The 22,443-nt window shown below is 48.6% G+C and overlaps 2 protein-coding genes across 5 annotated transcripts in view; one reads left to right on the top strand and one right to left on the bottom strand.

Moving 5' to 3' along the window:
- Positions 1-14,757, top strand: part of myh11b (myosin, heavy chain 11b, smooth muscle) — a 35,624-nt gene extending 20,867 nt beyond the window's left edge. For 2 of the 3 annotated variants that reach the window (XM_084465791.1, XM_084465790.1), the window contains 25 exons: positions 602-723; positions 972-1,041; positions 1,187-1,347; positions 1,493-1,601; positions 1,752-1,883; positions 2,375-2,581; positions 2,953-3,090; positions 3,421-3,544; positions 3,976-4,147; positions 5,196-5,408; positions 5,986-6,130; positions 6,666-6,872; positions 7,399-7,503; positions 7,606-7,758; positions 8,024-8,272; positions 8,444-8,656; positions 8,913-9,125; positions 9,508-9,669; positions 9,786-9,914; positions 10,308-10,396; positions 10,513-10,636; positions 10,999-11,207; positions 11,494-11,602; positions 12,150-12,322; positions 13,729-14,757. In XM_084465791.1, coding sequence (XP_084321917.1) covers positions 602-723; positions 972-1,041; positions 1,187-1,347; positions 1,493-1,601; positions 1,752-1,883; positions 2,375-2,581; positions 2,953-3,090; positions 3,421-3,544; positions 3,976-4,147; positions 5,196-5,408; positions 5,986-6,130; positions 6,666-6,872; positions 7,399-7,503; positions 7,606-7,758; positions 8,024-8,272; positions 8,444-8,656; positions 8,913-9,125; positions 9,508-9,669; positions 9,786-9,914; positions 10,308-10,396; positions 10,513-10,636; positions 10,999-11,207; positions 11,494-11,602; positions 12,150-12,322; positions 13,729-13,864 — 3,864 coding nt within the window. In that variant the 3' untranslated portion in view covers positions 13,865-14,757. Of the gene's footprint in view, positions 1-601; positions 724-971; positions 1,042-1,186; positions 1,348-1,492; positions 1,602-1,751; positions 1,884-2,374; positions 2,582-2,952; positions 3,091-3,420; positions 3,545-3,975; positions 4,148-5,195; positions 5,409-5,985; positions 6,131-6,665; positions 6,873-7,398; positions 7,504-7,605; positions 7,759-8,023; positions 8,273-8,443; positions 8,657-8,912; positions 9,126-9,507; positions 9,670-9,785; positions 9,915-10,307; positions 10,397-10,512; positions 10,637-10,998; positions 11,208-11,493; positions 11,603-12,149; positions 12,323-13,056; positions 13,087-13,728 lie in introns of all 3 variants that reach the window. The other variant, XM_084465792.1, reaches the window with a different exon arrangement.
- A 45-nt stretch (positions 14,758-14,802) lies between these two features.
- Positions 14,803-22,182, bottom strand: nde1 (nudE neurodevelopment protein 1). 2 transcript variants are annotated; one of them, XM_084465793.1, is made up of 9 exons: positions 21,930-22,182; positions 21,684-21,814; positions 21,070-21,223; positions 20,026-20,174; positions 19,792-19,928; positions 18,510-18,674; positions 17,842-17,927; positions 17,061-17,230; positions 14,803-16,554 (listed from the first exon to the last, which is right to left on the bottom strand). In XM_084465793.1, exons 2-9 carry the CDS (start codon positions 21,767-21,769, stop codon positions 16,461-16,463), a joined length of 1,041 nt encoding a protein of 346 aa, XP_084321919.1. In that variant the 5' UTR covers positions 21,770-21,814; positions 21,930-22,182; the 3' UTR covers positions 14,803-16,460. The 2 variants fall into 2 exon arrangements, with proteins under 2 accessions (XP_084321919.1, XP_084321920.1); XM_084465794.1 differs by having other exon boundaries at positions 17,070-17,230.
- Between the last annotated feature and the right edge of the window lie 261 nt (positions 22,183-22,443).

The raw sequence follows: 22,443 nt of genomic DNA, 5'->3' as shown, positions 1-22,443 counted from the left end.
GATGTGTGCTGGATAGATCAGGCCCAGTGGAATGTAGCAAACGTTGCTCATCTATCCAGCACACATCTAGGTGGACACACTCACTGGTGATGTCATAAGGGGAAGAGGGAAGGGGAACGGCTTGTGACGGCTAATCACACCACACCTGGTGGCGTGTCATGGGACCTTTAACGTCGACTCAATGAACAACAATAATGTAATCTTTTAACCCTAACCCTAACCCTATTAATTATCAATCCTGTACTATCCTGTAGTTTGTCATATCTAAAATATCATATACCCTTACTGTACCGACATGGAAATATTGTTGTTTCTCTTTCTTCTGACAAATGTACTTTATTGTAAGTCGCTTTGGATAAAAGCGTCTGCTAAACGCCCTGAATGTAAATGTAAATATATTCATATTCTGAGATTCCTTTTTATAAAAGCTTGAAATGAAATGAAATACTAAAAGGAAAGTGCTGCTGATAGTTCCCCAAAGCATGCGTGTGAATATACTCGTCGTTGACTTCGATTTACGAAGGACCTTCACCTTCTTCTCATCAGTTTCACTGACGTCGAGCCCTTCCTCCGCGTCCTCCTGCTGTGTGTTTGTGTTCAGGCCGGCAAGCTGGACGCCAACCTGGTGCTGGAGCAGCTGAGGTGTAACGGAGTGCTGGAGGGGATCCGCATCTGCAGACAGGGCTTCCCCAACAGGATCCTGTTCCAGGAGTACCGCCAGCGGTAAGCACATGCTACTTTCTAACTTTGATTTATTATTACTATCTTATTTACAGTAACTTGTATTGTTGCTGTTGAGGTGTATGGCCTGTTGAGGAACCACGCCAAAGAATTGTGTTCTTGTGTACTTTTACAATAAGAATCGGATTCTGATTCTGATGCAAGTGATGGATGTGGTGTGGTATTCTGGACCTTGTCTCCTCCTTCATACGTCCTCCCTATTCTTCTTGCTCCTCTCCCCACCCCATCAGTTATGAGATCCTGGCTGCGAACGCCATCCCCAAAGGCTTCATGGATGGAAAGCAGGCCTGCTGCCTCATGGTAAACTCATCTGTCAAACTGTAAAATCCCACAAACACGACAGGCAGGCAGCCCTAGTCTGCAGTAGTCTTGTTTTTGCATAGTTTTTGAAACACTGCAGCTGAATCTTTCTAAACGTCCCCGCGGGTCCTCTCTGTCTCTGCAGATCAAACATCTGGACCTGGACCCCAACCTGTACCGGATCGGCCAGAGCAAGATCTTCTTCAGGACGGGGGTGCTGGCCCAGCTGGAGGAGGAGAGGGACCTGAAGATCACCGTGGTCATCATCGCCTTCCAGTCGCAGGCCAGAGGCTTCCTGGCCAGGAAGTACGACTCCAAGCTTCTCACCGCCTTCTCACTTCTCACCTCCTGTTGAATCTCACCAGCGTCCGCAAAAGACTCAAGACTCACTTGTTCAGAGTTCACCTGGACTCTGCGTAGGCTGTAAAGAGTATTCCGTGTTTCTTCCCAGGGCGTTCGCCAAGAGGCAGGCGCAGCTGACCGCCATGAAGGTGATCCAGAGGAACTGCGCCGCCTACCTGAAGCTCAGGAACTGGCAGTGGTGGAGGCTGTTCACCAAGGTCAGGAGATAGACCCCGCCACGCACCACGAGCATTACATGGAGAACGTCCCCTCCATCGGCCTCTAACCCACGTTGTACTGGTCTCTCTGCCCCCCCTCGGTCCTCTAACCCCTGTTTTCTCTCTGCTGGTCTCTCTGCCGGGATGCAGGTCAAGCCTCTGCTCCAGGTCACCCGGCAGGAGGAGGAGATGGGCATGAAGGACGAGGAGCTGAAGAGCGCCAAGGAGATCGCCGTGAAGTTTGAGTTTGAGCTGAAGGAGATCAGCCTGAAGCACACATCGGTAAACGGCCCCACACAAATTGTTCTACATTTTGAACCTGTAGGTTCATTCATTCATCATCGTCAAACAAAATATCCATGTACAAAACATTCACGTACTGTATATTAAACATGAGCAGAACTAAGGAGAACCCAGGGAGGGCAACAGGTGGAGGTGTTCTACTGACCTCAAGCAGGGCCAAGGTTTGAAAAATTGTGAGGTCTGGGGGGGGGGGGGGTTGGTTGCGGCTTCAGTTGCAGGGGTTCAGTTATTTTTCAGCTGAATTATTCAACTGAATAAAGCATTTACTCATCTCGGAGAAGTGTGCAACCGCTGATTTTGTACAGTTGCATTTAGGTTCCTTTTTTTTTTTTATCACTAAAATGACGGAGGTCCGGACCTCGCTGACCTCATAGCTGGCTACGGGTATGACCTCCAGTCAGTGTGTGGTCCTGCCTCTGTCCTCAACTTGCTTCTCCTCCGTGGGTGGGTCTGCTCCTCCTCCTCCTCAGATTCTGGAGGAGAGGAACGCCCTGCAGGAGCAGCTCCAGGCAGAGACGGAGCTGTACGCCGAGGCTGAGGAGATGAGGGTGCGTCTGGGCGCCAAGAAGCAGGAGCTGGAGGAGATCCTCCACGAGATGGAGGCGCGTCTGGAGGAGGAGGAGGACCGCGCCCAGGCCCTCATGGTGGACAAGAAGAAGATGCAGCAGCAGATGCAGGTCTCGTTCACTTCCTTGGTCTCCCTTTTCTCTTAAAGGTTCTTTGTGTTTGTTGTTCTAGAGAGCTGGCGAACCCTTTAGACATGGACCTACTGCTAGTACTACTGCTACAACTCGTTAGACATTGACATACTGCTAGTACTAGTTCTAGTTAGACATGGGACTACTGCGGGTACTACAGGTCTCACTTGCTTCTTTGATCTCAATTTACCTTGAAAGCTTCTTTTAGCTTTTTTCGAGAGAGCTGGAGAGCATTCTTAGATCAACGCCTAAGATGCTGATGCATGTATGGGTTCATATGAATGGATGCATGGGTTCACGATGACCTCGCTGCCGAAGGATGTGAACATGGATGAACCCCTGGGCTGCAGGACCTGGAGGAACACCTGGAGGAGGAGGAGGACGCGCGGCAGAAGCTCCAGCTGGAGAAGGTCACCTGCGACGGCAAGATCAAGAAGCTGGAGGACGACGTGCTGGTGATGGAGGACCAGAACAACAAGCTGTGCAAGGTACGCTCGCTACGTCAAGGTACGCTCGCTGCGTCAAGGTACGCTCGCTACATCAAGGTACGCTCACTGCGTCAAGGTACGCTCGCTGCATCTCCTCCGTAGACCGGGATGCAGTTTGTTGCGACATGCAACCTTTTACCCTTGGAGTAAAGTGGTGGTGGTGTGAACTGATAACATACATCAATATGCAGGTTATGCATCCCTTAAAGCAGTGATATCATGCCAGCGAGGTGCGAGTGTGATTTGCCCTAACCCTAGCCCTAACCTGGTGAGATGAGAGACTCTTCCGTTAGATTTGATGTTACACCATCTGTGTTTGTGGACGGGTAGGAGAGGAAGCAGATGGAGGAGAGGATCGCAGACTTTAGCACCAACCTGGCGGAGGAGGAGGAGAAGTCCAAGAACCTCACCAAGCTCAAGAACAAACACGAGTCCATGATCTCTGAACTGGAGGGTAAACATTATACTGCCCTCACCTTTAACCTAGACCTAGTGTTTCCATTGCACTGCACTTACCTTAAACCAGGGCCGTGTATCCATAATACTACACTTACCTTAAACCAGGCCCCAGTAACCTTCCATGGCACTCATCACTGGTGCTTGGAATCGTTTGATCTGCTGCATCTTTCTTCATCTCTAAATCAATGTGGTTTGTGGGGAAAAAGGCAAAAACATCACATTTGGAACAAATTAATCTACACTATTTCAGATTCAGAAAACGTTATTGTCTGTCGTAACAGAAGATCTTCTTTGACGTGGCTCAACATACATTTAACAATCTAACTTATAGTGCAGATTCATAACTCCATATAACAAGCCTCCCTAGCCTCAGTCCATGTTTCTCCGTGGCTCTGACCTCCTGATGCCTCCCGACTCCTCCTCCAGTCCGCCTGAAGAAGGAGGAGAAGGGTCGCCAGGAGCTGGACAAGGTGAAGCGGAAGCTGGAGGCAGAGTCCAACGACCTCCAGGAGCAGCTGGCCGACCTTCAGGCCCAGATCGCCGAGCTCAAGGCCCAGCTGGCCAAGAAGGAGGAGGAGCTACAGAACGCGTTGGCCAGGTGAGACGCTGAGCACAGTGACATCCTTTTGTTTCAAAGTGAGAGTAGAATCTGCTGTACCGTACAACCAATGTAGCCCTTTGGAGTAAAAGTCCAAACATAAGCAGTAGCGGTCAAATTACGTCTGCGGTGGAAATTCCATCCTCTTACATTTATAGTCTAAACATTTCAACACCTTTCCATTCTCCATGTCATTATGTTTGTGCTATAATTAAGCAATATCACACGAGAGGGAGTGCTGTTGTACTGTATATCAGCACGGCTGTGATTCGGTCGTAGGCACGAGGCCGCAGGCCGAGTGCCGCAGATAATCACACCGTGCTGATATACAGTACAACAGCACGACCTCGAGTGTGATATTGCTTTTATACAACAGTGCTACGAGCACATTTTATTAGTTAACAGTAATAAGAAACAAGAGATTATGATTTGTTTGTTTAGTAATCATTTATTCGGCTCCGCCAACAAAAATAGTTCCGCAACTGAAGGGAGACTAGGCTGTTGCCAGGCAACACATATACAGTACATAAACATTCCTAGACACAAGCTCGCTACTCTGTGTCCTCCGAGTCTGATGATGACCATTCATAGTTCAAATCAAATGTTATTTTTGGAAATATGTCCATCTTTACCGTGCAAAGTTTGCCACAATCTAAGATAGGCTATTTAACAGCTGATGTAACGTTAGCTAATAACGGTTATTAGAACGCCCGTACAGCGGAGTGATTATGTCTGTGAAAAGTCCCAGTGCTGTTATACTGTATATCAGCACTATGGAATGTCTCGTTGTCCAATCAAATTGCTCGGTTGGGACCGGTCGGAACTAACTGTTGTATAATAGAAGGATAACTTGTAAGTAATGGAGCGACGTAAGAATGCAGGTCGAGACGTTGATATCCATTCTAACTCTGATTTACCAGCACCAGAACAATGTTACAAAGTTACACTTGAACAGGTGTCTTGGAGCAGCCCCTAAGGCAAGGGAGTAACAATGCATACTGTTGACTATCCATTGCATACATAAAATATGCATCGTATCGCCCTCCAGGCTAGAGGACGAGACGGCACAGAAGAACAACGCCCTGAAGAAGATCCGGGAGTTGGAGGGCCACATCTCAGACCTGCAAGAGGACCTGGACTCAGAACGGGTCGCCCGCAACAAGGCGGAGAAGACCAAGAGGGACCTGGGCGAGGAGCTGGAGGCCCTCAAGTCTGAGCTGGAGGACACACTGGACAGCACCGCCACGCAGCAGGAGCTGAGGTCAGAGCCGCCCGCCACACCCCTTTAGAGTCAGGGCCGGCCGGCCACGCCCCTTTAGAGTCAGGGCCGGCCGGCCACGCCCATTAGAGTCAGAGCCCGCTGGTCACACCCCTTTAGGCTTCTGCTTTGATTCTTTACATTAGTGGTTCTCAAAGTTCTTCTACTAGTGGACCCCTATAAGATATTTTTTCAGCTGAGTATTCCCTTCCCAACATTTTTGGGAGAAAAAGAAAAAAATGAAAAATGCGTTTTATTTTTCATGGATTTTCCTTGTTGTCAGATTTACGACCACTTGTTGATTTTGTCAATTTTCTGGTGTCTAGCTTTCAGAGTTGAAACTTGCCCAGGGTGAATAAAAATCGGCAGTACTCCAAAGTACCCCTAGCGGTACCCGTTCCCCCATTTGAGAACCACTGCTTCACAGTTACAGTGAACAGATCAAGTTTTGATTAAGGCACCGTGTATCATTTATGCAGTATCATGAGGCCTTTATCCCGCTGAAATACATGTGTACAATGTGTGTTATATATGTGTATATCTATTTTTATTCACTGAACTGATCTGCTCCCCGTCTCAGAGCCAAGCGAGAGCATGAGGTGACCACGCTCAAGAAGGCCATGGAGGAGGAGAACCGCACCCACGAGGCCCAGGTCCACGAGATGAGGCAGAAGCAGACACAGGCGGTGGAGGAGCTGACGGAGCAGCTGGAGCAGTCCAAACGGGTACGTCACCTCCACCCCCCAGTACCCCTTCAATGAGAACCACCCAGGGACGCTCTGGGTTCCATCCCCGACGTCCTCAGTTAAAGGACTGGAATAGAGGTGGACTGCATGTCATTTTGGATAAAGCGGTCTGCTAAATGACTGCAGCAGTGCGCATGCATTTACATTTACATTTAGCAGACCCTTTTATCCGAAGCGACTTACAACAGAAATAAACCGACGGCAGAGTCAGCCATGCAAGGCGACAGCCAGCTCGTCAGGAGCAGTTAGGGTAAGCTGCCTTGCTCAGGGGCACCTCGACACTCAGCTAGGAGTGTCGAAGAGTCAACCTGCTCTACCGCCTGAGCTAAGCCCAGGTGCTACACGCCACCTCAATGGCTGCCATGCTCCACCTAGGGTCCTCCAGACATGGGCGCAGGGGGGTGGTGTTGAAGCCCGTTTGCTGTAAGGTTTGCAGACACAAATGGGAGCACTAGAACACAGAGTGTGAATCTTAGTGAGCATCACTTGCTGACTCGTCTCTCCTGACCTGCAGGTGAAGTCCACCCTGGAGAAGGCCAAGCAGGCGCTGGAGAAGGAGACGTCGGACCTGACCGTGGAGGTCCGCTCGCTGGCCACGGCCAAGCAGGACGTGGAGCACAAGAGGAAGAAGGTGGAGGGTCAGCTGACCGACCTGCAGGTCCGCTTCACCGACAGCGAGAAGCAGAAGGGCGAGCTGGCCGAGCGCTGCACCAAGATCACGGTCAGAACCGTTCATTCATATACATATTAATATATTCTATATATTCTTCTGATCATTGTAGTCGTCGTATGTATTCTGACTCTACTGCTGTCTAGGGTTGAGAATCACAGGGTAGCTTACGATACGATATGCGATACATAGCCCACGATACCGATCAAATCGCGATACAATGATTCTCCAATCAATAGTAACGATATATCACGATATTTGTCTAACAATGAATAGAAAATTATTGTGAAAAGGTAAAGTGCTGGATTTCTGTCTCTATTCGTGGTCCAAACTGAGTTTTTCAGTTACTCGTCTATTAATAAAAATAGCTAAACATTTAAAATAATAAAAAATGTAAAAAATATCAATATTTTCTGCAAGTGTATTGATTCTCGTATCGCACAAAGAAGGTTTCCCACCAGTGCTGTCTGAGACCATGAGCGCGTGTCCTGTCGTCTTCCTGTCTGAGACCATGAGCGCGTGTCCTGTCGTCTTCCTGTCTGAGACCATGAGCGTGTGTCCTGTCGTCTTCCTGCAGATCGAGCTGGATTCGGTGACCGTCCTCCTGAACGAAGCCGAGGGCAAGAACATCAAACTCAGCAAAGACGTCTCAACGCTCTCCGCCCAGGTCCAGGACGCGCAGGTCAGTGTGAAGCAGAGGAACGAGACCCCTGGTGGTCCGGTGTTTGACTGAAGCTGAGGTGTTCACCTCTGACCCCCCCCCCCCCCCGCTGCGTGTCCCCAGGAGCTCCTGGCTGAGGAGACCCGACAGAAGCTCCAGTTCTCCACCAAGCTGCGGCAGGCGGAGGACGACAAGAACAGCCTGCAGGACCAGCTGGACGAGGAGGTGGAGGCCAAGAGGAACGTGGAGAGGCACGTCTCCACCCTCAACATCCAGGTGAGAGAGCTCACACGCAGGGGGCACTCGGGGTGAGAGGGTATCTGGAAGGCAGTGATGGGTTTGAAGCTATGCAACATTTTGTCCTTTGAATTTTAGATAACTTTTAAGAGGCATTTTAAATGGCAGATTATTCAATTATTTAAAATTATTGTCTTCTTCTTCTCCTTTTCCTTCTCCTTCTTCTTCTTCTCCCTCTCCTACATTCTTCTTCTTCTTCTTCTTCTTCTTCTTCTTCTTCTTCTTCTTCTCTTTCTGTCCTCAGTTGTCAGACTCCAAGAAGAAGCTGGACGAGATGTGTGGGAACGTGGAGCTGCTGGAGGAAGGTAAGAAGCGTCTGCAGAGGGACCTGGAGGCGGCCAACTCCCAGTTCGAGGAGAAGGCCTCTGCCTTTGACAAGCTGGAGAAGACCAAGAACCGTCTGGGACAGGAGCTGGAGGACATCCTGATGGACCTGGACAACCAGCGGCAGAACGTCTCCAACCTGGAGAAGAAGCAGAAGAAGTTTGACCAGGTTAGAGAGTTGTGAACAACTAATATTACAGACGATGCAATGTTGTAGAACGCTTTACAGAGAGTTTAATTGTTGGGAAAGAGATTATTGTTCAAAGGACGTTGTTCTATTGTTCATAAGTTATGTTACAGCATACTAAATGGACTTGTGGCTTTCTGTGGTCCCTGCTAGATGCTGGCCGAGGAGAAGAGCATCTCAAGCAAGTACGCTGATGAGCGTGACCGTGCGGAGGCCGAGGCCCGGGAGAAGGAGACCAAGGCACTGTCCCTGGCCAGAGCTCTGGACGAGGCCCAGGACTCCCGGGAGGAGCTGGAGAGGGCCAACAAGAGTCTGAGGGCCGAGATGGAGGACCTCGTCAGCTCCAAGGACGACGTCGGCAAGAGTGTGAGTAGCGCTTTGTGGTGTTTCGCATCCGCTGTCATTTTGATTAAGTCGATTTTGACCGACAAAACACACTGGTAAGTGCAAAGACATTCGGACAAAGTTCAGCATGTATCAGTTCTTTCAGAGGAACCCATGTTTTGAGGTCTGTCGATTTGGAGAAACTAAGGCTAAAACGTCCAGTTAAACGTTTTGTCGTAAACCTAGACTTTGACGGAGACCTGCTGACATTGGGGTTCACTCCCTCCCTCCCTCCCAGGTCCATGAGCTGGAGAAGTCCAAGCGTGGCCTGGAGGCCCAGGTGGACGAGATGAAGACACAGCTGGAGGAGCTGGAGGACGAGCTGCAGGCGGCGGAGGACGGCAAGCTGCGGCTGGAGGTCAACATGCAGGCGCTCAAGGCCCAGTTCGAGAGGGACCTGCTGGGGCGTGACGAGATGGGAGAGGAGAAGAAGAGGCAGCTGGTCAAGCAGGTAGGAACTCAACGAGGCCTCGGAGCTGAACGTCCTGGCACTTAATGTATGCACATATTGTGTGTTGTACATCCTGGACGTCCTTACAAATAGTACTCAGCATAGTGTAGCATCCTATCCTATCTCTGTTGTATACGGGGAATGGGTTAACCTAGCGGTTGTTAGTGCTTGGCACTTGGTTCTATGAGCATCCTTACTGTACCGACAGAGATATATTGTTGTTTCTCCTTCTTCCCTCAAATGTACTTATTGTAAGTCGCTTTGGATAAAAGCGTCTGATAAACACCCTAAATAAGTAATTCTAATGTCAATGAATGCTGCTCCCTCAAAGTCATTTCCTGAATCAAACTGCATTTCATGGCGTTTGCTCTTCTCCCCACAGGTGCGCGAACTGGAGACCGAGTTGGAGGACGAGCGCAAGCAGAGGACCCTCGCCGCGGCGGGCAAGAAGAAGCTGGAGGGAGACCTGAAGGACCTGGAGGGGCAGATCGAGACGTCCAACAAGGGCCGGGACGAGGCCGTCAAGCAGCTCAAGAAGATCCAGGTAACGCTGACGTCCTCAGACTCAGAATCCCGGTCTGACGCCTCTCCTCCGCCCCCCCCCCCCCCCGGGGACGGGTTTGCCTCACCGGGTCTAACGCCCATGTCCCTCCTCACCAGCTCCAGATGAAGGACTACCAGAGGGAGCTGGAAGACGCCCACGCAGCCCGGGAGGAGGTGCTGACCACCGCCAAGGAGAGCGAGAAGAAGGCCAAGGGTCTGGAGGCGGAGCTCATGCAGCTGCAGGAGGTAACCTCGCTGCAGTTACAGTTTATAGAAATGAAGAAACAGCTGTGTTAAGAAGGCGCAGATGGCTCTAACGCAGTGGTTCCCAAACCTTTTCTACTAGTGTACCCCCTCTAAGATATTTTTCCGCCCTTCACCGGCACAAAACTTTCTATTTTTCATGGATTCTCCTCGTTTTCAGCTTAACATTTCAACCACTTTCTAGTTTTTCTATTGTCCAGTTTTCAGAATCGAAACTTGCTCTTGGTGAAAAAATGATTAGTTTTTCTTTTTCTTTTTTTTTTTTAATTATTTCTGAGTACCCCCTGCAGTACTCTAAAGTACCTCTAGGGGCACACGTACCCCCATTTGAGAACCACTGCTCTAACGGATGATGTGTTGCTGATGGAACTCTAGGACCTGGCGGCGGCTGACAGGGCGCGGAAGCAGGCGGAGGCGGAGCGGGACGAGCTGTCTGACGAGCTCGCCAGCAACTCCTCTGGGAAGTGAGTGAGGAGGTTTCCCTCCTGATCGCCCGCAGCCCCACTGCTGTGTAGTGTCGGACTGCCAGGACGTGTGTGGGTTTGGATTCTCACCGAGGATGTGCGTGTCCTGTGCCCAGGTCTATCCTGTCCGATGAGAAGCGCCGGCTGGAGGCGAAGATCTCCCAGCTGGAGGAGGAGCTTGAGGAGGAGCAGAGCAACTTGGAGATAGTCAACGACCGGCAGAGGAAGAGCGCACAGCAGGTAACCGGTCCACAGCAACAAGGGGCACAGTCAAGTGTCATTCAGTCCGGTCTCACTGCCCTCAGTGTGAACTGACTCATTTTGACATGGGCCCGTCACTCTCCCTAACTCTAATGAACTAATTAGTTATTAATTGACTGTGATGACTCTTCTTTCAGTGTCTTTAATCTCCTCTCTCCTCTCTTTAATTTCCTCTCACTTTGTAAACTATAGTTATAGGTAAACACTAAAGACGTTTGGCCCTAAAGACAGACTGACATACGTTCGCGTTTACACACAATAGGTGTATCCTTCACACTTAGAGAACCCAGCCCACCTTAACCTCCCGATGGCCCGCCTCCCACCCTCCCCTCCACCCGCAGGTGGAGCAGCTGACCAATGAGCTGCAGACGGAGCGCAGCACCTCCCAGAAGAACGAGAGCGCCCGGCAGCAGGCGGAGCGACAGAACAAGGAGCTGAAGGCCAAGCTGCAGGAGATGGAGAACCAGGTCAAGTCCAAGTTCAAGAGCTCCATCGCCGTGCTAGAGGCCAAGGTGGCCCAGCTGGAGGAGCAGGTGGAGCAGGAGAACAGGTCAGACCCCACTCAGGTCCTCAGGTCCTCTCAAGTCAGGTGCAGTTTTATACGTCAGCAGAATCAGTAAAGAAACATCTCATTGGAAGAGGCCAAACACACAAAGCTATTTGCATTTTATGAGAAAAAAGGCGTGGCAAATCTTTAGATTCAAACCTGTTATTAGTAGCTACGTGCACAGCGGTTCCTTTGAGCATTTGAAAGACTCAAAGTGGATGAAATAGGAGGGGAAGGAGAGAGATGACCCATGTGTTTGTACCACCCCTCCGGCCGCCCCCCCCCCCAGGGAGAAGCAGGCGAGCGCCAAGGGCCTGCGGCAGAAGGACAAGAAGCTGAAGGACCTTATGATCCAGGTGGAGGACGAGCGGAAGCAGGGAGAGCAGTACAAGGACCAGGTGAGGACACACACCTTCACCTCACCTTCATCCCACCTGGGAGTGATACACACCAAGGCTCAAACACACCTTCACCAGACTGCACCTTAACATGAGAGTGATGCACACCTTCATCAGCCTCAAACACACCTTCACCAGACTCAAACACACCTTCACCAGACTCAAACACACCCTCACCAGACTCAAACACACCCTCACCAGACTCAAACACACCCTCACCAGACTCAAACACACCTTCACCAGACTCAAACACACCTCACCAGACTCAAACACACCGTCACCAGACTCAAACACACCCTCACCAGACTCAAACACACCCTCACCAGACTCAAACACACCGTCACCAGACTCAAACACACCCTCACCAGACTCAAACACACCTTCATCAGCCTCAAACACACCCTCACCAGACTCAAACACACCTTCACCAGACTCAAACACACCCTCACCAGACTCAAACACACCCTCACCAGACTCAAACAGGGGACATGCGCTCTAACACACACTCCCACTAAGACCCTGCCGACCTCCTGCTCGCTCCCTCCAGGCGGACAAGTCCACGGCCCGCATGAAGCAGCTGAAGCGGCAGCTGGAGGAGTCCGAGGAGGAGTCCCAGCGCGCCACCGCCGCCCGCAGGAAGCTGCAGCGGGAGCTGGACGAGGCGACCGAGGCCGGCGACGCCCTGGGCCGCGAGGTCAACTCGCTCAAGAGCAAACTCAGGTAGCGCCTGGCGCCGCGGCGGTAACGCTAGTGGCTAAGCGTCTGTGTTGGATTTAGAGTTGTTCCGATACCGATACCACTATCGGAAATGCCTCCAATCGGGTATCGGCGAGTATGCAAGTCTATGCGCCGATCCGATACCATCGTATGACTCATTTACTACACAGGCAGAGAACATCACAAACACTACGGTGTTATGCTGCATCCGTCGGAACGGGTAACGCGTCATCTCCGACCTACGTGCGTTCGAGATACCTTCACTAGAAGAATACAAATGTATTATTGTAATATATACATTATATATAGATTATAAATGTAAATTATCTAGTTCTGAAAATTGTAATTGTCGACAGTAAGTGAAACGACTATACATTGCTGTCATCGTAAGAGAACCCTTCAATAAGAACAAGTGCTATAAGTAAGTACAATGCTAGATGCTGTATCGGTATATACTCGGTATCAGCCGATACTCATGCCAGGTTAGGAATCAGAATCGGTATCGGTAAGGAAAAAATGGTATCGGAACTTCTCTAGTCTATTCTGTCTCTTACATATACACACGTTTTAATGTGAAATCTGCTTCTGTGTGCTCTCCAAAATACAGATGTCTGTATCCAATGGCTTTAAAACAGAAATTATGAACAGACAGTGAATACTTTTAATAAGCTTATTTTAAGTATTATAAGCGACCTGTCTGAGCTTTAGCACAACCACCGTGTTCATCTCTCTTGCAGAGGCAACCCAGAGCCCAAGGAGTAAAAAAAGCAAGTACCTCCGTGTCTGGTAGTGACCCCATCACCATCTCTCTTTAACCATGACTTAATATCCCCTCTTTCCCCACCATCCTCATCCTCTCTAGCACTTCAAAAGCCTAACAGAGGGAAATATGGTTTATCTGACAATTAGAACTCTACTCGAGATGGGATGTGCTTCGCGGAAAGCACTCCCAATCTCGGCCACCCGACAACCATATTTTTCTCCGCGCTTGGTTTGGTTGCTGAAACCAAACTCATTTCTCTGGCTGGAGAGTCACTGAGTTGACCGGAGAAACGCTGCTGCGCTTCAACCTGCGTTAACCAAATCACACCTTCGTCCGCGGTGGACGCTCATAACCATGTGAACAACACGAGTGGTGTCCGGGCAAAAACCCTAACCTAACTTTAGAGGCCTTTCTGAGAATACCGGAGCAATCTGATAAAGCCTGTGTGTGTGTCTGTGTCTGTGTGTTTGTGCTTCTTTGTGCTTCTTTGTGCGTGTTTGTGTGTGTCTGTACTTCATTTGTGCGTGTGTGTGTGTGTGTGCGTGCATGTATCTGTCTGTCTGTCGTTCTGTGTCTGTCCGTCTGTGTGTTTATGTATGTATGTATGTGTGTGTCCGCCCGTGTGTGTCCGTGCGTGCGTCCCCAGGCGTGGCACCGAGCCCTCCTTCGGCAGCGCGCCTCGTCGTAGCGGGGGCGGAGGGCGGAGAGGCGTGGTGGACGACGCCTCCGAAGAGGAGGCCGACTCACAGGGCGACTTCAACGGCACCAAGTCCAGCGAGTAGGAAGAACCACCATGACGGTCCACCATGTCGGCCGAGAGTTTATAAAGAGGGCTAAAAAATAAAAGACATGCATACTTAAAATAAATTCTATCTTCACTTTTTAAACGTGTATTTCTAAACTCCAGTCGTGAACTGTTGTGTCCGCTTTTTTTATTTACTGAGCACTTTCTTTTTTAAATGAAACCAAAACTTTGTAGGAGATCATTCAGAGGGGGGGGGGCATAGGGGTGATACCTGATATGCCGTTATTCGCGTGATTTGCGCTGTCCACAGTTTTTGTACTGCACTGAATGACGTGGTTTTGTAGCCACTTTAAATGTGCATCTAACCCAATGCCTTTCGACCACTGTTGAAAGAGAAGCAGCATCGTCAAGATTATTTCTGTTAATGTCCGTTTAAATCCTGTTTCCTGTGCTGCTGTCATTTTAGTTTTTTCTTGCACTTCCTGCCTGGATGACTTCAGACATTCTACATCTAAACCCATTTCACAGTTTGACCAGTTCCCCCATAACGATCACCCGGTTACATTTGAATAAATTAAAATAATTTATGGTATTGGAAGATTTTCTTGAGCACTGGTTTTTTTAACTTCAACGGTGGCTTCCATAGTAGACACAGAACACAGTCTTACACATAAAAAAACATGTTCTGAGTCAACTTACAGAGATGCTTCAGGTACCGTTCTAACACTGCACTTTGCTTACAACCACATTGAACTGTTTCAGAGAATCTACGCTCTCAATATGTGATGATCGTCTAAAGATGTTAAACCAAAGCAATATGTTGTTCCATTCAAGTTGCCTGTAATCCATTGATGTTTCCATGTCACCCTTTCCATCTATTCATTGTGAAACCACCTGCACAAGAAATAAAGGCTTAAAAAATAAAACGATTGAGGGACTCTCCTTTTATTGTTTCTGTCTCGCTGAATGACAACACACTGCATAGTGATATTAATATCTGCTCATCTTGATACAAAATGCAAACAAACACGACAGAAGATATGGTTATTGTTCGAGCTCCCCAGGCACATACAGTAGTCTATGCGTTGTAGCATGGCCAGATACAGCCTGTAAGCTCACATGATATTGTCACAGGGTGTGTGTGTGTGTGTGTGTGTGTGTGTGTGTGCAACAGCTTGGGTTACACGCACAAAACACACACACACACACACTATTTTGTATTATTATTAATTGGTCCACTCTTGTAATGTGCCGAGATGTTCAGCAAAAACATAATGGTGAAACATTGTTCTTAAATGTACAATATTCCACACGGATTCCCTGTTCTCATAATAGCAACACGACACGGCAGAGCATTCCTTGAAGAGGGGTTAAAATTAAAAATATAAAATCGGTTTTTTTCCTAATCGTATACGCATGATGCTGTTGGAAGAACAGTGTCTCAACAAACCTTAAACCCTCTCTGAACATCTCAACCTACATATGTGCTGATCCTCTTTCCTTGGTCGTCAACTAAAAGTAGATATTCTCTCAAACTTTCAACTTGATAATGGCAAAATAAACTAAATACCAACTCTTATCATTATAAACTCTAACCCTAGCTCTAGTAAACGGCTGACCGGGCCGTTTCACACCACGAGCCTTTTGCCGATCCGAGATCAACTCCCTGACAGGCCACTAGCATCCGGTTCAATTAAAACTTGAATGTATACTTTTGAGTTCCTGCTAATGCTACTGAAGTAGCAGAACCCTGCCTTCTTCTGGCCTGACTGGGAGGTCAAAGGTCAGCCATGGGATGGTACCAGGTCTGGTCAGTCAAGAAGACTCAGCTATTAAAGACAGCAACGGCAAAGCTGGGGAAACTCTCGACTCCATCTCAAGATACCTCCGTCTAACATCATTGTATAACAACATTATAATAGATGGCTTCTATTCTTCAACCCTAATCTGTTTATACTAGTATATTGTGTTCAACTTGATTAGTTTCGATACTCTTTCTAAACCCTGAATTTGTTCAAAGTAAAACCATTATATTTAAAAACACTATGTTAGTTTTGTTTAAATGCTACCACCTAGGTGATGGGACCTTTTAATCTGCTTCAAGTTTGGCAACACGATCATAAATCTGTTAGCATTATACTTTATAGTTTCCTTTCCACGAGCTCAAAGTCTGTGCACAACAAGCTATCGACAGCGAGGCCCAGTGCGTCACAGTATCAACTTCCTGTTGTCATGAAATGTGTAAAGTACGTCCTGACCAATCAAACACTCGGCAACCACCAGACCCAGTCCTCCTCTTCTGCCTGTTGGTGGACTGCCCTCCGATGCAGCAGGGGGCGCCCTCCTGTCAGCAGAGGGGCGGTGGCCGGAGGAACCAGGAGGAACCAGAGGCTCCCTCCTGGGCCGTACGGACTCTGTCGCGGAGACAGCGATGGAGGTCACCCTCTAGGTCAGTTCAGTGATATCGTAGCATCAGGGCGTCCAGAGGCCGGGACAGGAACAGCAGAAGCCATTGTGCTGGTTATGTGTGGTGGGGGGCAGCCATTCAGACAGTCTTGGGAGGGCCTGTTAGGACGTGGGTTTAAGTCTCCATGCGGTGGTCCCGAGGGGGTAGTGGGGGGTTATTCCTTGGATTACAGCAGGATCTTGACCCCTCCCTGTGGGGACTGGGGCCCCTGGGAGACCCCCCGCGGAGGAGCTGGTCCAAACTCTAACCGCTTCACCAAGCTGGAAGACGTGACAGAAAACACACGAGGAAGAACACAGCAGACACACTTTAACGTTTACCTCCAGTACTCCAACTCCATTGTCCTTTATATTACACAAATCCTATTCATGGACAATGAGCTAAATGACTATGACTGCAACCACAGGACCTTCTACATGTATGTATGTATGTATGTATGTATGTATGTATGTATGCATGTATGCATGCATGCATGCATGTATGTAGATATGTATGAACGAATGAATGTATTGATGTATGTGGATATTTATGAATTGATAATAATGAATGAATTTATGTATGTGGATTTGTATGAATTTATGTATGAATGAATGAATTGATGAATACATGAATGAATGAATTGATGTGTGAATGAATGAATGTATGTATGTATGTAAGAATGAATGAATGAATTGATGGATGAATGAATTGATGGATGGATGTATGCATACATGCGTGCGTGCATGAATGTATGCTTGTGTGAGTGTGTGAGTGTGTGTGTGTGTACCTGTCGTACTGGGGGGGAGGACTCATGGTGCTGGCTGGGGGGTCGGCGGCCCCCTCCACAGCAGAGAGGGCCCCGGGGGAGAGGGGGCCCGCGGGGGCCAGCAGCAGCGCCCGGCTGCTGGACGTGTCGTACACAAAGTCCCGGCACGACGCCAGCTTGGACTCCAGGTTCTGGGAGGAGGAGGAGAGCAACACAGCGGATCAGCCCGGGGCCGGACACAGTGTCCGAGTGTCTCGAGGAACGTCCTGAGACTTTGTGGGACATGTTCAAAGGACAGACCCAGTCCTTAACAGCATGTGTGACGTCTGACTTGCTCGCTCATTTGATTGAATTTTGAATTGATTCGAGAGCAGAGCCACACACACACTTTGGTAGATTTTGCAAACTTGCCATGAATTTTAACCTGGAGGACCAAGAAGAAATCATATCAATGCTCACACACACACACACACACACACACACACACACACACACACACACACACACACACACACACACACACACACACACACACACACACACACACACACACACACACACACACACACACACACACACACTTTGTGAGAAATGATTTGCTTTGTTGTGTTCTAAAATAATCTCCCCAACAGAGTTAAATATATACGTTATTATACGTTATATGTAAGTTATTTTTATAATAGGCCTGTAAAGAAATACAACAACGGGGTGTATTGCACAAATGTTATATTACATGGTTGTGCATGCTGTACTAAACAATAATAATATTAATAATTTTAATAATAATAGCCACATTACTCACCCCCACTTTCCTCAGAAGCTCTCCCACAATATTGAGGGCAGATATTCTGGCCGATGTAGTCAGCGGCGTTCCAACCAGACCGTCACCTACAGATGTACAATTGAGAGCATTATTAAGGAATGTATTATTCAAACTAAAGAAGCAATAATATCAGTAGATATGATTTCATCATAAACAACTACCTAACTGCCTGTACACTAGATCACACAGTTTCAGCTCCATTCCCATGACTCACTTGTTCAGAGTTCACCTGGACTCTGCATAGCCTCCCCCCTTACCCCCCAGTCCCCTCCACCCCTCTTTGGCACTTATTGTATGTTTACGTCCTGGCACTTAATGTACACACTTATTGTATGTTGTACGTCCTGGCACTGGCACAAAATAGTGCCAGTGATGCTAAAAGTACTTAGCATCGTGTAGCGTCTTATCCTAGCTATCTCTGTTGTATACGGGGAATGGGTTAACCTAGTGATTGTTAGTGCTCGGCACTTGGTTCTATGAACATCCTTACTGTATCGACAGAGAAATATTGTTGTTTCTCTTTCTTCTGACGTATGGAATGTAATGTACTTATTGTAAGTCGCTTTGGATAAAAGTGTCTGCTAGACGCCCTGAATGTAAATGTCAATGTAAAGGGTAAAGTGAGGAGGAAAGGAGAACGCTCCCACCTCTGCGGAGGCTGGAGGCGGGCGTGGTGAAGGCCACCAGGGGTTTGGAGGGCGTGGCCGGGCTGCAGGGGGCGGGCCTCTGGAGGTCCATCTTCTCACAGTCTAGGGCCGAGCTGCCCAGCGGCCGCGGGTCCTTCTGCTGCACGGCCAGCTCCTGTCGGAGGTCTGATAACAAACGTGCACGAGACAATGTCAATTCATTATATCAAGTCTGTTCTAGAGTGTTGTGGTGACTGCGACTGAATGCCTGGACTCTGCTTATGGTTACGGCCAGCACCCCATCACAGACTGTACCTGTGATTAAGGGCTATACTAATAAAATTTAATTGAACGTGTTTGTTTAGGCTTTTAGCTCGGGACATTAATGTCATGCTCCTCTCAGACGCAGGCCGGGAACGACACAGCAGATTTGTTGGTATAATATCACATTATCGATGCAGTCGTTAGATAGGGTTGCAGTCTGGCTATTTTCAGTTTCCAGAGAAACAGACTGAAGCTATGCTGACAGCTTGTGTGCACAAACGTGTGACGCTCTTTGCAACGAGATACAGATAAATTTTGTCGAGTTTTAGAATCAGAGACCATACCAAATAATCCCTGGTGAAAGCCCATCGGAGGAGGAGATAAAGGCCTGCTGTATACATTTCTATACATATGCAACTATATATCTCTGAATCAATACGCAGGTTTTGGTCTCACTCCTTCAGAAATCTGATTTCACAGCGACTGAAATAAACACGCTTTGTCAGTTGGGAACAGTGTGGGGATCAGCAGTTCTTCAAGCTGTGAAACAAAAAAAAGAGAAAGAAAAGATTGCAGTGTGGCACGTGCACCTCTGGCCTCGCCCTTCAGCCTCTACAGCCTCTAGCAGGTTAGATATGCCGCTTTATGTGATCTGATGAAGGCCATGTTGGGCCAAAACGTTATCACCATGATCTATTAATTAAAAAATAACTTTGATAATTCTAACTCGGAGTGTGCGGCTACCTCTCTTTCATATACTAGATATGCCGCTTTTCCACCGACATTACCAGCTGGACTCGCCTCGAATTGCCTCTTTTTGCGTTTCCATTGGCAAAAAAAATACCTGGTACCGGGTACTTTTTTTAGTACCACCTCTCTACCTCTAGCAGGTTAGATAGTGTGTTGGTGTGCCTCTACCTCTGGCCTCGTCCTTCAGCCTCTGGCCTCTAACAGGTTATATAGTGTTGGTGTGACCGTACCACTGGCCTCGTCCTTTAGCCTCTGGCAGGTTAGATAATGTGCCCTTGTGTGCCTCTACCTCTGGCCTCGTCCTTCAGCCTCTGCACCGACTCCAGCAGCGTCTCCTTCTCGTCCAGCTCGCTCTCCAGGAAGGCGTTGCGCTCGATGACCTGGTTCATCCTCTGCTCAAAGTCCTCCAGAGACATGATGGTGGCCCTGAGGGAAGACACAGCAGGAACAACGTTAGTGTGGCAGTTCCAAAGGTATCCCAGAAGAAGGATGGATTATCTGCGTGTGAGGTCTGAATCCCGACCTCTTGGCCCTCTCAAGGTCGTCGTTGGACTGCTCCAGCTCTCTGATGTACTTCTGGAGGTGGTCTCGGGCCGCTGTGGTCTGGGCCAGGTCGCCTTCCAACGTCGAGATCTGTCTGAAGGCTTCTGCGTGCTGGATGTCGTACTTCTCCTGCGACCACAGAGACGACAATACCATCAAAATAAGCATTCCCCAAACAGCGGGGACATTATAGCCCCTTTACAACCGACAGTACCAGCTCAACTCGCCTCAACTCGGCAGGGCTTTCTTTGCGTTTCGATCGACAAAATGTGGTACCTGGTACCTTCTTAGTCTCACCTCCGTCGAGGTTCCAAGAGAGCTGATCTGATACTTTTGTGTGACGTAAACAGGCTGCTGGCCACTGATCGGCCAAAGTGACGCCACTGGACGAGTAATGATGAGCACGACGTCCGAGCCTGACACCCGACACCGGCATCTTTAAATTCTAGCGTCAGCATTCAGTCAACAATAGTGATTGATTATTGAACATGGCAGGAGTACATGGCAAGTACGCAACTGCAGTTTCACGCATGCGTGCTATGACGACCAGCCCACGTTGAAGAGGTACTTTATTCTAGATGGACACATGACGTGCCTGGAACCAAACCAAGTCATGCCACGCTAAGTCGAGGCGAGTTGGGCTGGTACTGTCGGTCGATAAGAGGCATATCATCTCCATATTAAAGCGGTCATTTTAGATCCTGTAGTCGCTCAGGGAGACCAAAGAGCCCTCGAGATGTCCCAACTGTCACTGAGTAATGAAGAGGAGTTTTAGTTACTGAATAATCAACTCCCTTTCATTGATGTTCCTTCCCTGTGGACGTTTGAATCAAAATAGCAGTCAGCTGCTTTGTAGAGGCAGAACAACACCCGGGAACGATCTGTAAATGGGCTTTTGAGTTCAGTTTTAACGACGTACGTATGTATGTGTGTGGACATGTGTATGTGTGTGTACGTGTGTGTATACGTACGTGCGTGTGGATGTGTGTGTGTGTAAAAAGACCCAGTGAGAGCGGCATCGTACCCTAATGTTGTCCAGCTCCATTCTGAGTCGGCTGTTGTCTGAAAGCAGCTCTTTGTTCCGTGCCTCGCAGTGTTTCAGCTCCGTCTCCAGCTCCGCCTCGTAGTCGCGGCTCATCTGCTGGAACTCCTGCAGCTCCTCATGGGCCTCCTCGGCCCTGCGGGGGAACAGTGGGGTTAGACATGGAAACCAGTTCACCCTGAAACAGGGCTGCTGCTGCTGTCAGCCGTCAAAGGGCACAGCTACACCCAGAACCGGTTTATAGAGTTCGTTTAACTCACCACTTTAGATAAGTTAAGATAAGTAGAATACCATCCCAGGCCCGAGAGATTATCCACAGACTGATGGACCACTAAGCAGATTAGAGTTAGTTTAACCCATCACTTTAGACCAGACTACGAGTACATCCAGAACAGGTTTATAGAGATGGTTTAACGCATCACTTTAGATAAGATAAGTAGACTATCAACCTAGGCCCGAGAGATTCTCCATAAACTGATGGACTACTGAGCAGATCAGAATTAGTTTATTGTCAGGGATGGTTAGGGCCATTATATATTATAACACACACACGATAGGTTGTCAGACCAAACGAGTTTCCTCAGTTGAGGTGTCACCTCTGCTGGTGTCCCTCCGCCTGGCTCTTCCAGAAGTGGAGCTCCTCTTCCAGAGAGGAGAAGCTCTGCGCTGAGGGCTCTCCCATGACCGCCGGCTGCTGGGTCCACGATGGACTGAAGCCACCTCAGATCTGACATGGAAGAGGAGAAATAAAGAAATGTCCACTTTTATAGGCTTCATCAGGGCCACACCTAATCTGTCACGTCGCAAACTAAGAAGATCTGTGCATTAAATACTGACAATACCTTCAAGTAGGGGTTGTTTCGTGGCAGTAGAGTAGAAGCACTGGGGAGCTTCTGGATGAGTTGTTAACCCGAGGCTAGCTCTTAGCCGGCTAAGCTAACGACTTCAACAAAGCTGACGCGAATTTCGGGGCCAACACTATCTGAATCGAGCTTTCGAGAATAGGGTAATGTGATTCGAGTAACCGTATCTACTTTAAAAGCAAACGTGGAAAAGCTGTATGAAAACAAAGGCTCGGTCGCCCAGCTAACAAAAGTCTTATTATGCTAGCAGCTCATCAACCAAATCCAAACTCTACTTCGTCCGGAGGATCCCATTGGTCGATGCGGATGTCGTCACGTGAAGGGCGTCCAACCAGGTTTGTTCCCTTGGTACGGCTCCACGCCCCCTTCTCGGCCAGTACTGCTGTGGTTCAGTTTGAATGCTGCTTTGAATGTGTGGCAGGTGTCCACTTTGCAATGCGTTCATTACCTGGCCTTAAAGGCCTTATAGATCTATAATCGAATCAGATTATGA

The sequence above is a fragment of the Micromesistius poutassou genome (assembly GCF_964030765.1).
Source record: "Micromesistius poutassou genome assembly, chromosome: 3".
NCBI classification, from domain to species: domain Eukaryota; kingdom Metazoa; phylum Chordata; class Actinopteri; order Gadiformes; family Gadidae; genus Micromesistius; species Micromesistius poutassou.
This window is presented reverse-complemented; position numbering and strand designations above follow the sequence as displayed.